General features: G+C 39.1%; 1 protein-coding gene across 2 annotated transcripts in view; it reads right to left on the minus strand.

Moving 5' to 3' along the window:
* Window positions 1-14,357, minus strand: part of LOC139316026 (cadherin-6) — an 80,610-nt gene that overhangs the window by 7,495 nt on the left and 58,758 nt on the right. For both annotated transcript variants that reach the window (XM_070942573.1, XM_070942572.1), the window contains 2 exons: window positions 12,581-12,834; window positions 3,622-3,758 (listed from right to left, as the gene is read on the minus strand). In XM_070942573.1, coding sequence (XP_070798674.1) covers window positions 3,622-3,758; window positions 12,581-12,834 — 391 coding nt within the window. The remainder of the gene's footprint in view (window positions 1-3,621; window positions 3,759-12,580; window positions 12,835-14,357) is intronic.

Here is a 14,357-nt window from a genome sequence, read left to right on the forward strand (position 1 = left end):
GCAAGTGGGGGAGGATTTACTATTAGAATTTTCATTTTGATTTGAGTAAAATTGAAAGACAAACTTTACCTGCTTTTATTTTTCTTATCTGTGGTAACATAAACAGAGATCTGACATGCTGTTGCTTGCAACTCTTTTTCCAAGGGTGAACTTCAAAGGAAGCATTGATATAATATTCACTTTATAGTGGGCAGGTTAATCTTTTCTCTTCATCATAGGCAATCTGAAATGCTTTGGTCCACTTTACTATAATGAAATTTTAGCTTTCCATTTCCATATCAGTTTTCTTTATTTTTAGTTTCAGACTTATAACCTATCTGTATCTTAACAGAAGTCCTGTTGGAAATGAGTTTTCCTGGAAGCCACAGTGCCTCTTAAAGACAAGTTTCCTAACTTTAGCTCTGTTTTCTTATTCACCTTATCAATAGCAATCACAATCACAATAGCATTTAGACTTATATACCGCTTCATAGTGCTTTACAGCCAGTGGTGGGATTCAAGTAATTTAACAACTGGTTCTCTGCCCTAATGATTTCTTTCAACAACCATTTTGCCAAACTGTTCAGAAAGTTAACAACCGGTTCTCCCGAAGTGGTGAGAACTGGCTGAATCCCACCATTGTTTGCAGCCCCCTCTAAGCAGTTTACAGAGTCAGCATATTGCCCCCCAACAATTTGCGTCCTCATTTTACCCACCTCAGAAGGATGGAAGGCTGAGTCAACCTTGAACTGGTCAGGTTCGAACTCTTGGCTGCGGGCAGAATTAGCCTGCACTAACCACTGTGCCACCACAGCTCTTGCCCCAATTCACATTTTTAATAGATAAAATTGAATATGACATCCTGGTACTCTGTAGATATTTTCAATTGCAATTCATAGTAATTTCACCTAAAATGTAGAAATACTTATTGCATAGAATTCAACTATCATACTGGCTTCATTTAAGTACTTTATTATGAAGTGCTCCTCACAGAGAAATACATAGTAGGAAGAGGCAGTTGGGAAGCAAAAGGGATTTTGTGGAGAAAAGAAATATACTGGAATTTACTCCTTACTACCCATATTAATTATTACAGTGGGTCTTAATACTATTGCTATGTATGATTGTTATTATTTGTAAGTGAAGAGTATCTTTTATGTGTAGTTACCTTTAATGGGCATACCGTATCTGAGCTATAAAATCTGGGGGAAAGGGCAATAGTAGCAAATAAAGAGATAAAGACATCTTTGTTTACTGTCATCTCATCATCCTCTAGAATTTTGTAGCCCAGATATAATAGCTTTATATTATATAGGAAAAAGAAGATGGTTTAATTTATTTCACATTTATCTTCAGTTGTTCTGATCCTATGAACCATGGAAACTTATAATTGTGCAGTAATGAATATGTTACTCTTTAATGTACCACAAGGCTCTGCTTTTCATCAAATGTGCTCTTCAATATGTTCATAAACTACTTAGATGAGGGAATAAAAGGGGAACTCATCAAATTTGCAGATGACACTAAGCTGGCAGGAATAGCCAACACCCCAGAAGACAGTCTCAGGATTCAAAAAGACAGACTTGAATAGTGGATCCTATTCAACAGCATGAAATTTAATGTGGAGAAAAGGAAGGTTTTATATCTAGGCAAGAAAAAACCAATAGTACACCTACAGATTAGGTGAAACCTGGCTCAAAAACAGTAACTGAGAGGGACCTTGGAGTCCTAGTGGACGATCACTTAAACATGAGCCATCAGTGTGCAGCAGCCACCAAAAAAGCTAATATAATTCTTGGTTGTATAAACAGAGGCCTAGAATCAAAATCATGTGATATATTAGTACCGCTTTATTAATCTTTAGTAAGACCAGAGGTTGGTTTCAGCAGGTTCTGGAGAACTGATAGTGGAAATTTTGAGTAGTTCGGAGAACTGGTAGTAAAAATTCTGACTGGTCCTGCCTCAGCTGCCTCCCAAGTCCCAGCTGATCGGGTGGGAATGGAGATTTTACAGTATCCTTCCCCTGCCGCGCCCACCAAACCATGCCCACCAAACCATGCCACGCCCACCAAGCCACACCCACAGAACCGGTGTTAAGATTTTTTGAAACCCACCACTGAGTAAGACCACATCTGGAATACTGCATCCAGGTTGGTCACCTCATTACAAAAAAAGATATAATGGAATATATCCATTCTTTGCACTTTGGAAAAAGTGCAAAGAAGAGCAAACAAGATAATTAAGAGCCTGGAGACAAAAACATATCAAGAACGGTTGCAGGAATTGGGTATGGCCAGTCTAAAGAAAAGAAGGACTAGGGGTGACATGATAGCAATATTCCAGTATTAGAGGGGCTGCCACAAAGAAGAGGGGGTCAATCTATTTTCCAAAGCACCAGAAGGCAAGACTAGAAACAATGGATGGAAACTAAACAAGGAGAGAAGCAACCTGGAATTAAGGAGATTAACAGTGAGGACAATTAACCAGTAGAACAGCTTGCCTTCAGAAGTTGTAGGTGCTTCATCACTGGAAGTTTTAAAGAAAAGACTGGATAGCCACCTATCTGAAATGGTATAGGCCCGGGATGGTGAACCTATGGCAGTTTTTGCCCTCCCCAGACTCCTAGAAAGGCTCTGGAGCCTGGGGAGAGAGAAAAACAGGCCCATTGGGCCATCACATGCCAGGAGCGGGGGGTGTCATGCACACAAGCATAGGGGCGGGGTGCATAGAATTATTGGTGTGGACACACACATGCGACCCCCACGCGCTCCCCCCACTCCTGGCACGCAATGGCAAAAAGGTTAGCCATCACTGGTATAGGTTCTCCTGCTTGAGCAGGGGGTGGACTAGAACACCTCCAAGGTCCCTTCCAGCTCTATTCTGATTGATTGATTAAATTGCCATTATCAATTGAAGGAGTGAAATATCACTCCTTCCTCCATCACCTTTGCTTGGACAAAACTGGACACAGTGAAGGATGATACACGTGGCTGACATTTTCAAAGACGACAAAACATGCATTTTGCTTTCACTGCAATCTAATTGCCCTGACGCTAGCTCTTGAAGCATATCTACCTGAAAGTTAGTCCCATCAATAACAACTATGGCATAAATGGATTTAAGAGTGATGAGCTGGTTTTTATTTCTCCTAATTAATTCTGATCCTAATTAAGTTGACAGGCTTTCGGCAGAAGTAAGTGGCTTTTAAATTTTATTCTTTCATTTTGGTCAATTGGTTTTGGCCTGAAATTCCCAGGAATGAAAAACATACAGAATTTCATTCTCCTCCCTGACATGATATATCTGTATCTTTTTAATCTATATAACCTCTTTGCAAATCAGCAACTGCTGACTGATAGTCAATAACCAGAAGAATTCTTCTGGCTTGTTTGATATGAAATAAAATGAAATGAGGAGCCTCTCCATTTTCTTTCTGTTCAGGCATTCAGTTGCCTCTTCATAAATTATAGCCAAGGGAAAGATGAGAAAAAATAAATAAGCTCTTTTAGGTTTATGTCTTTAACTAACGGCAAGCAACCAAAGCATATAGACCTGACTTCTTTTCAGCCATGCTTGGCTAAAACGCTGCACTTGTTAGAGCAATGGTGTGTGTGTGTGTATGTGTGTTTACAGGCAACTTACTGATTTCAGCAGCTATTACTGTAATGTTATGCCACAATAACATTTCTCGGTCGAGAGGTTTGGAAGTAAATATTGATCCATTTCCAGAATCAATGTTGAATATTCTGTCCATATCAGTATGCCGATCCACAGAATACCTACAAATAGAAAGACAGATAAGAAATGAGTACCATTTCCATTTCACAGATCTTTTCAATTCCCATTGCTTTCTAAACCTTGGTAGGGAAAAACCAATAAACTTGATCTATTTTTCAGCTTAATTCTGTATCCAAAGTCTCATTCTAATTCCTGTTCTGCTGGCTTTTGGAAAATGTATTGGAACATAACTATTTAGTCTGTTTATACACTGTTTTGTCTCTGGTGGTCAATAAACTAAAAAGTGCAGACTTATGTTACTAGAGCTGCATTCCATTGTAATGGACTTTTTTTTAAAGCACATACCCTGTTTCCCCCAAAATAAGACATCCCCTGATAATAAGCCCAATCGGGCTTTTGAGCGCATGACAATAAGGCCAAGCACTTATTATAGGGTTCAAAAAATATGTTAGGGTCTTATTTTCGGGGAAACATGGTACAATTGCAGTTCATGTCACTTAATACAAAGTCATGATACCCATACTTATCACTTGATCAAGTATAACACCGAGATACATAACGTGTTTAGGGCTGAAGCACATGCATGACACTACAGCTTCAGAAACAGAGGGGTCCTTTTCTTTAAAAAAAAATCTATGTTTGCTCGTACATTTATGATTGGATTGAAATGTAACCTCTCCCCTCAAAAATTAGTTGCCTGACATGATACCAAAAAAAAAAAAAAAAAAGCAGAAATGAAGGATAAGCACTAATTCCTGGCTTGTTAAGTCTTTTCTCTACTCCTAGGTCCAAGATAAACTGAAAGGAAAGTCACAATGTTTTAAAACTCTCCAATTGATAGGCATTACAAGATCGTACAGTGATTATGTATCTACAGCAATACCAATTACAATAAATTAAAAGTAGCAATCCAACTGTTTTGAATTTCATTAGGACATAATTGCAGAAGGAGTGTGGGAATAACAGGTGGTGAATCTGTAATACAAATGTGCCAGACACTGCAGTAATGGGAACATGTGAGGCTGTGTCATGTTTCAGGAGCCCTTATTCCATATGTTATTCCAGAAATTCATAGTGATTATGTGGCAGATGATGGCTATTCAGGAAGGAGTTGCTGGCTTGCAGGCACTACAAATTTATAAGCTATCATTCAGCCCACTGAAACCATTCATTCATTCATTCATTCATTCATTCATTCACTCACTCACTCATTCATATGACTTCTAGGCAGCTTGCAATAATCCATAAAGAGGAAAATAAAGCTACCAAAACACTTTAAAAGGTAATACTGCTAATTAGAGCTCCTTTTAAATAAGAATTTTAAAGTATTTTTGGCAATCACAACAGAGGCTGGTTCCATTCTTTAAGGGAAACAGTGAAGCTTTCAGAAAGCTTAAAGTTATAAAGATCATTCATTCATTCATTCATTCATTCATTCATTCATTCATTCATTCATTCATTCATTCCATGGTATACTAACTAGGTCTCAAGGACAGGAATAGCCAATGCCATTCTTAATCAGCCCTCAAACCCACCATTAGGACTTTTATCTATCTTGCATCAGATTAAAAGCAGTACAGATAGTCCTCGATTTACAACAGTTCATTCAGTGACTGTTCGAAGTTATAACGGTACTGAAAAAAAACGACTTACAACCATTCTCCACACTTACGACCATTGCCACATCTCCGTGATCATGCAATCAAAATTTAGATGCTTGGCAACTAACTCATATTTATGACAGTTGCATTGTCTCCGGGGTCACGTGATCCCTGGATTTTGCGACCTTCTGACAAGCAAAGTCAATAGGGAAGCCAGATTCACTGAACCACCTTGTTACTAACTTCACAATTGGAGTGATTCACTTAACAGCTGTGGCAAGGAAAGGGGGCAAAACTCACTTAGCAAATGTCTCACTTAAGAACAGAAATGTTGGCCTCAATTGTGGTTGTAAGTCGAGGGCTACTTGTATTTTATGACTGTCAGCATACATAGCAGTGGTGGAATTCAATTTTTTTTACTACTGGTTCTGTGAGCATGGCTTGGTGGGTGTGGCAGGGGAGGGATACTGCAAAACTTCCATTCCTATCCCACTCCAGGGGAAGGATACTGCAAAATCCCCATTCCCTCCCCACTTTTGGGGGAAGGATATTGCAAAATCTCCATTCCCACCCCACTCTGGGGCCAGCCAGAGGTGGTATTTGCCGGTTCTCCGAACTACTCAAAATTTCCACTACTGGTTCTCCAGAACCTGTCAGAACCTGCTGAATAGCACCCCTGGTACATAGTGCTTGCTGTGCTTCATTTGCCTTCTCAGCTGCAATAGTCTTCCCCCTGAGATTCAGAGAGCTTTTACCCTGCTAGCTTTTTGGAAGGAAGTCCTAGCTTTTGTCTTGGGTTCTGGGGTCAGGATGGTCATGGAAACCATTATGTATATTTTTACGATTTGTTAAGGGAGAATTTTGCCTGCAGCCCCTAACTGCGTTGCATTCTATTGCATTTCTTTCATTTCCCCTGTTTTTAATATTTTATGCAGTGCTAGCTGCTTGGGGTCACTAGATTGATGTGGGTGGCTTTATAAAGCCGATTGCAGCTGAGTCACTACTAGCCTCACTTTCTTTCACGCAGTTGATCTTATACTATGGCAGCCCTATCAAAGAGCCGTTTCTGTTGAACAGGGAGTCTAATAATCAGTGCTATGACAAGACAGGCTCTAAAAGAGGAGAAGTGGGTGGGAATAGCTTAGTTATGTAAAATTTTAACCAAATTATTAAGAGTCATGTTGTAGGTGCATGAAAATTAAATGAAGAAGAAGTTTGGTTGTGTGTAGTCCTTGGTGCTCTCTGGCCTTGGATGTCTGCTTGTAGATGTTTCATTAGCAATAGCAATAGCACTTAGATGTATATTCTGCTTCACAGTGCTTTACTCTCTAAGCTGTTTACAGAGCTGGCATATTTCCCCCAACAATCTGAGTCCTCATTTTACCGACCTTGAAAGGATGGAAGGCTTAGTTAACCTTGAGCCTGGTGAGATTCGAACTGCCAAATTGCAGACAGCCGGCAATAATTAGAAATAGCCTGCAGTACTGTATTCTAACCACTGTGCCACCATGGCTCATGGGGTTAAGGTGACTGATTTGTCTGAATGCCAAGCTTCCAGGAATTCCCTAGCATTTTGGAATTATCTGGTCTAGGCTGCTCACATGTGTATCACAGGATGTTCACAGGTATAAAACAATTGCTAACAGTTGCAAAAAAAAAAAAAAAGCTCACTTGTGGAAAAAAAAATTAAGAACAAAAACCACCAGAACATAGCCTTTACAGCTCCTATATCTAGATACTAAAGGATTAACAATCAAGCAGAAAATCAAGAAATTATCAAAGGGAAAACCACGCCCTCACGCCACCAGTAGGACAAGCTACTGTATATAAATAGGGAGCCCACCCTACACTTCAGACAACCATTTGTCTGAAATGATATATATGGTCGAGCAGGAGGTTAGACTAGAAGACCTCCAAGGTCCCTTCCAACTCTATTGTTCTATGTTCTATTGTACTCACACTTTTGCAAGCAAACTCAGAGAGCATCAAGGATACCACAATTCAAACCCAAGTTAACTATATTCTCTTCTATTGAAAGTTTGATAAGTACCAAAGGATAAGGGGTGGGCTCTATTTACCTTTACTACCGGTTGGCAACGGGATCGCGCATTGCACGATCCCTTTGCTCGCGTGCACACCTTGCTTCTGCACATGCGCAGATTGCTTCTCATGATGTCAGGGTCAGTGGCGGAGCCTCCCACTGGTTTTACTACCGGTTCTATAGAACCAGTCCAAACTGGGGGCAACCCACCACTGCATAGGATGTCTTTTTATCTGGCAATGGAGGATTTTTCTGTTAATGTGTGAAAGACTGATTCTTTAATAAGTTCATAGCTAAGCCACCCTGTGTCTTTGGAGAAAGGTGGCATATAAATTGAACAAATAAATAAATAAATAAATAAATAAATAAATAAATAAATAAATAAATAAATAAGGGAAAGTTTAAACTTCTTTCTCTATGATCCCACTGTTGATTTTTCCCTGCCTTGTATTTAATTGAAAAAAAATTGGGAAGTAATTCCTATTCAAATGATTAACATAACAAGTGGATAAGCTCTTAATGGTGACCCCGAAGAAGCAATAGGAACATAGGATCTATCTCTCAGTAAAGTTAGGCAGGGGGAAAAAAAAGCAAAAAACTTATCTTTCATCTTGCCTAGGAACTAATCAATAATAAGAAAGGTGCTGTCTTATTTCCTCCCTATGCTCCTTTTTCTTTTACATTAATGATGATGATTGAAATAAACCACCACGGGGCACAGAATTTAAAGATTTAGAATTACTATAGAAAAAAACTATAAGTTTGAGAAAATATTGATTTTGGTTTTTTTTTTTTTTACATTAAGAGATGGAAAAAGAGGAAAAGCAGATTTGCAACAATTAAATATATATTCCAATTGTATTGTAGATCTTGATCTGGAGCAGCGGCCCCAAAACATTTGGGCACCAGGGACCGGTTCCATGGAGAGAGATTTTTCCATGGACTGGAAGGGGTGTGGTTTCATGGCCGAGTACTGGTTCACGGACCAGAGGTTGGGGACCCCTGATCTAGAGGATACATTTGATCCGCTATCCTGTCACTAATTTCATCCTGTTTAAAGAATCCTAGGTCTCTTTTGGTCAAAGACTGCTAATTTGGTTGAGCTGCTGGTGACTATGACTGAAAAGATCATAGCCTATTAAGAATTAAGCTGACGACATCAAACTTGTTTGTACATTTTATAAATTACTATGTGTGTCTGTCAGACTGCAGAATTTTATTCTTTTTAAATCCTGGGAAATGGTTAAATTGGAAGATATAATTTGCAATGGCGCAAAGCTTTGCTGTACTTGGAGTGCACAGACAAGACAAATGATTGGGGAATGTTGAGACAGCATCTGGTCAGTAAATTTCAGGAACAGCCATTAATTTATATGCTGATTATCATCTTCTTATCCTTGTTTCAGTGTTTCAATTACATTTTTTCCCCCACGATGCTGGAGAGACATTTTTGATCACATCTGAAGGACTAAATTTCACTTGAGCTGGTTCTTATCTTCATGTTTTTATTCTGATTGAGATTTCCTTTCAGGCATAGATTCCATTGTAAATGACTATGACAAAGTTCACATCTCATTCAGAGTTTAATGTTGGCTTTGATTTTGGCCACAAATATGTGGAGCAACATTTTTCCTGTGATGAGATTGACTGTCACCCTATTCATTTTTTTTTGTAGGGAGTGGGGGCAAAACAGGGTCATTGTGAATAGACTAGTAATGAAAGTGTCATTGTTTTGGTTCACTTATACTTTATGAAGTAAATGTTCTTAAAATGTTTTTTCCCTCCTTTTTAAGTAAGTTGAGTCTTACTGAATCAAGCAGCATCTCAGCCAGGGGTGAAATCTAGCAAGTTCTGACAGGTTCTGGAGAACCGGTAGAGGAAATTTTGAGCAGTTCGGAGAACCAGCAGCGGACATTTTGCGAAGTTCGGAGAACCAGCTAACCACCTCTGGCTGATCCCAGAGTGGGGTGAGAATGGAGATTTTGCAATATCCTTCCCGCAGGAGTAGGGAGGGAATGGGGATTTTGCAGTATCCTTCCCCTGGAGTGGGGTGGGAATGGAGATTTTGCAGTATCCTTTCCTTGCCACACCCATCAAGCCACACCACGCCCATCAAGCCACACCCACAGAACCGGTAGTAAAAAAATTTGGATTTCACCACTGATCTCAACTGTAGCTAGCAAGCAGATAAAAAAAGTAGACAAGTGGATTGAAGTCTGAATCATACCTTTGTTCCAGCAATCTATATTATATTACATGTATTGTACTAAGTCCATGCTTAGCAACCACAAATGAAATCGGCAACTGTGTCACTAAGCACTATGGTCGCTAAGTGGAAAATCACACTACAATGATAGACTTATATCATCACCCCTCATTCAGCCCTTAAGGAAACATCAGGAAATCGTGACATATACTTTTACAGGTAATCCTTGATAAACAACAATTCATTTAGTGACCGCTCAAGGTTACAACAGCATGGAAAAAAGTGCCTTTTGACAATTTTTCACACTTATGTCCGTTGAGCATCCCCATGGTCACATGATTTACTTTTGGAAGCTTGACAACTGGTTCATATTTATGACCATTTCAGTGTCCCGGGATTGTGTGAACCTTTTTTGCGACCTTCTGATGAGCAAAGTCAATGGGGAAGCCAGATTCACTTCACAACCGTGTTACTAATTTAACAACTATTGCAATTCGCTTAACACATGTGGCAAGAAAAGTCGTAAAAGGGGGCAAAACTCACTTAATCACTATCTCACTTAGCAACATAAATTCTGGGCTCCCTTGTGGCCGCAAGTCAAGGACTTCCTGTGCTTCCATGATGTCCCTTAATTCTGCTTGTTGCCAGCTGGTTATGACTGGGATGCCACAACCATCGTAGATGCAAGGGTTGGGTCACGCAGCTATTTTTTTTTTCTAACACTGTTATAACTCTGAACAGTTACTAAATGAGGCAGTCAGTAAGCAAAGCTTATCTATATGTCCATTACATATAGTTGTATTGGCCAGTTTATTCAAGCTCAGATTGCTGCATTCTATGAGCGCCTTGATAAACGAAGTAAAATATTGTCATTCAGTGTTTTTCCTTCATAGCGATGCTCCTTGAGCCAAAGGACAAGGAGCTCATTGCACCTATGACTAGAAACTGTCATTTCTAATAGTACATCATGCTATTTATGCCTGAAAAAAACATTCAGCAACTAAGTAGATGTGGGAGATGGCAACTAAAATGCTATTCTATTGACTAACGTACATGTTACTCAAATCTGTTCCTGCCAAAAGCAGGTTTTTACAAATCTGGTTCCTTGGAGATCTTCTCTTAATTGCTTTTTTAAATACAGCACCCTCATGTTTAATGCGACTTGCAAGTTGAATAGATTTCTGGGTCGACAAGACGTGTATGTGAGTGGCATTCCCCCCCCCCCTTCTCACTAAGCATTTTCATAATGCCATTATGAAACATTCTTTAATGGGAGATCAAAGGACTTTCAAACTGACAGTGCTCCATGATTAGATTTTTCTTTTTAAAGCTACAGTTAAGAAGGGAAAAATTGAGGGTTTTCAATGTAACACCCGGTGTCTGAAGGTTTTATTCCTAACTGTCAAAGGAAACTGACAAATAAGTGACAAGTACTACATATAATGGTCTAATTGCGTCCTCCCTCAAGCTGAGAGGAAAAGTTAGAGCTAGCATTTACACTTGAAATAGGGTATGCACTGGTGGGGGAAGATGGAAGTATTGTTAGCACAGAGCAGCCGTTATAGATCTCGGAAGGTACAAAATAACGTTGTACAAAAAGGTCCTTTCAGATCACATTTTATTGCAGGCATGCAGCTTGCACGGAAACACAACCCGTTTCCTTCATCTTTCTTCTAGCATATTTTTTTCTTTCTTTGTCCCTAACTTTGTTTATTTTGTCTGAGTCTATTTTTATACATCTCTCTCCATTTTCATCCTTCTCTTTTTATTTATTTTTTTAAAAAAATACTATTTATTGAACTTTCCAAACTTTAAAATACAAAACACGTATTTACTCTTATAACAGGTTTTCCATATCAGTATCAATTTCTTTCACAACAATCATATTTACAAAAATTCTATTTATCTACATCACTATCCTATGTTATATCCTTATTTAAATTATAATAATATCTACTCACAAATCAATATCATATAGTTCTTATAAATTTTACATTTTATATATTATACTTTTTAGAATTTATACCTTAAGTCCTTAAGTCATCCTTCTCTTTTTAATGACCTCCGTGACATCTCTCTTTTCGTTTTTTAAAATTCCAATTGTTTCCCACAGCAACAAGAGTTTCTTTCATTATGCAATGACAAGCAAAGTCCATGGGGAAGCCAGATTCACCTAACAACTGTGTTACTAACTTAACAACTGCAGTGATTCGCCTAACATTTCTGCCAGGAAAGAATGGGGCTTAACATGTCTCACTTAGCAACCAAAATTTGGGGCTCAACTGTGGTCATAAGTCGAGGACTACCTATAATTTAATTATAATTTAATTTCTTATTTGCTTCCCAAGATGGCAAGTCACAGAAAAGAAGGAAGGAAGGAAGTGACAGCTCGCGTGCCCACAGGAAGGGCTTGCTGCCCACAGCTGGCATGCATGCCATAGGTTCGCCATCACGGCCGTAATGTGTGACTCAGAGGTGGGTTTCAGCAGGTTCTGACCAGTTCTGGAGAACTGGTAGTGGAAATTGTGAGTAGTTCAGAGAACCGGTAGTAGTAAAATTCTGACTCGCCCCTCCCCCATCTATTCTCTGCCTCCTGAGTCCCAGCTGATCGGGAAGAAATGGGGATTTTGCAGTAACCTTCCCCTGGATTGGGGTGGGAATGGAGATTTTACAGTAACCTTCCCCTGCCACGGCCACCAAGCCATGCCCACCAACCATGCCATGCCCACCAAGCCACACCCACAGAACCGGTAGTAAAAAAATTTGAAAACCACCACTGGTGTGACTTTAGTGTTTTGTCTCACTTTTATGTTCCCACATATATTGAAAGGGGGAGGGGGAATCCAGTTCACTTTTTGTATGTCCACACTAAGTCATTTTACCAAAGCACTTGTGTACAATGGCACATGCTTTCTGGTCTCCCTTTACTACAATACAATTTTCTCATCATGTTTGTATACCACTGCCTTCTCAACTGACCCTTGCCAGTTAGAGATCTCTGGTCTGTATGCTTACTTGATGGGGTTCTTTGCACTGTCAGGATCCCGGGCTGTTACAGCTCCTATGACGGTATTTATCGGGACATCTTCCTTTACTTCTAATATATAAGCTGGTCTGCTGAAGATTGGAGGTTCATCCACATCGTCTACTTGAATTCTGACAGTAGTAATGTCCTTGAAGGGTCCCAGATAGAGGAATCTGGGATCCACATGTGGATTGCTGGCTTCCACTTTCAGAGTAAACTGTCTCCGCTTTTCAAAATCCAAAGCCTAAGAAGAGAAATATATATATACGTATATATTAAGAAGAATTTTGAGAAAGCATCCAGAAAGAATAATTTAATCTCAAGGTTTGCAGTCCAATTCGGAATGAACCTCCCTTGAATACAACTTGGAAAACATAAATGTTTGTTTTGACTATAATCAAAGAAGACTTTAATGACCATTCCCTAACAATCATCTCTTTGTCATTATAAATTGATGGATGTGCAGTCTAAAGGCTCAATTTGGAAATAAAGAGATGCCTAAGGCTAATCAGACTTGCTTTTGTAATCACTAGCAAGCAGTATAAAGGTGTAATTGAACACCTGATGGGCCATGCTGCACAGCTGATTATTTCCATTCTATTCAGTATTTCATGAATTGTGCAGGTATATGCAAACACCTACAATACATCTGTAATCCCCCCCCTCTGAAAACTCTGATTTAAGATAAAGGTGTTCCTCATCTCTGACTTGTTAAAACATCTCCATTTGGAATAGAGAAACTATCCTTACTGTATTAAGATTCTGAAACAACAAAACTGGTCCATTACTCATGACAACTTTAATCCTATCTGTGGCAAAGATTGTCAGCATCCAGAATCTGCTGGGATATGATGCAAAATAGTGAGAGGTTCATCTTCTTATCGGAAGCACAAACACCATTTCACTTTTAGCAAGGTGTTAATGGCATCAGCTTTGTTTAAGTCAACAGAATGATGTTGACACACTTAATTTACAGTAGATCAAGAGTGCATGCTGGCAGGAGTTCAAATTCACACTTTCCCATCTTTTCTGAAAGGAACATTCCCATATAGGCTTGCAAAAGACTATCAGCTTCCTTGCCATAACAGAACATTTCCCTCACAAATGAGAAAACATAGCGTTCGTTTGGAATGGCCCTTTCTTTTCCTTAAAAGCACAGCCCCCCAAATAGTATACTGTGCAGTCAAAAGCAATCAAGTGTAATATTCAGTAAATTGGTGCAGCAGAAATGCTATCAGCAAGCAAAATGATAACCATCTTCTGATTGCTTACTAACAAGTGCTGATGGTGAATTAATGTTTCTAGAAGAAGCTGAAGGAATTTGCCTTAATGGCTTTTGCTTTCCACAAGATTATTGTGCATCAGCCTTAATGGCATCTACTAGGTTTGTGGATGACCTGTATGCTTGGTAGTAGGTAATCGTTATAGTACCATCAGTGAAAAGCACTATTTCGAGTTTTATACTAGGAGTGTAGAAGAGAATCAAAGTAGAAAACCAGGAACCAAGGAGGTTGCCATATAAGTTTCAGCAGATTTTGGTAAACTGATGTGTTACAGGCAAACTTTTTAATGATTAAAAGTCTTTATGTTTCTCATCAGTGAACTTTATCTGTTCAGATAATAACTGATACAAGAGAATATTTGTAGCTCAGGGTTGAAATGAGAGGTCATTGGTGCTCTGTGAGCTTGGTTGTTTTCTCGCAGACATTTCATTACCCAAACTAGGTAACGTCATCAGTACACTAATGATGTTACCTAATTTTGATA

The sequence above is a fragment of the Pituophis catenifer genome, unplaced genomic scaffold (genome assembly GCF_029215685.1).
Source record: "Pituophis catenifer annectens isolate HBS135680 unplaced genomic scaffold, rPitCat1.0.hap2 SCAF_3, whole genome shotgun sequence".
NCBI lineage: Eukaryota > Metazoa > Chordata > Lepidosauria > Squamata > Colubridae > Pituophis > Pituophis catenifer.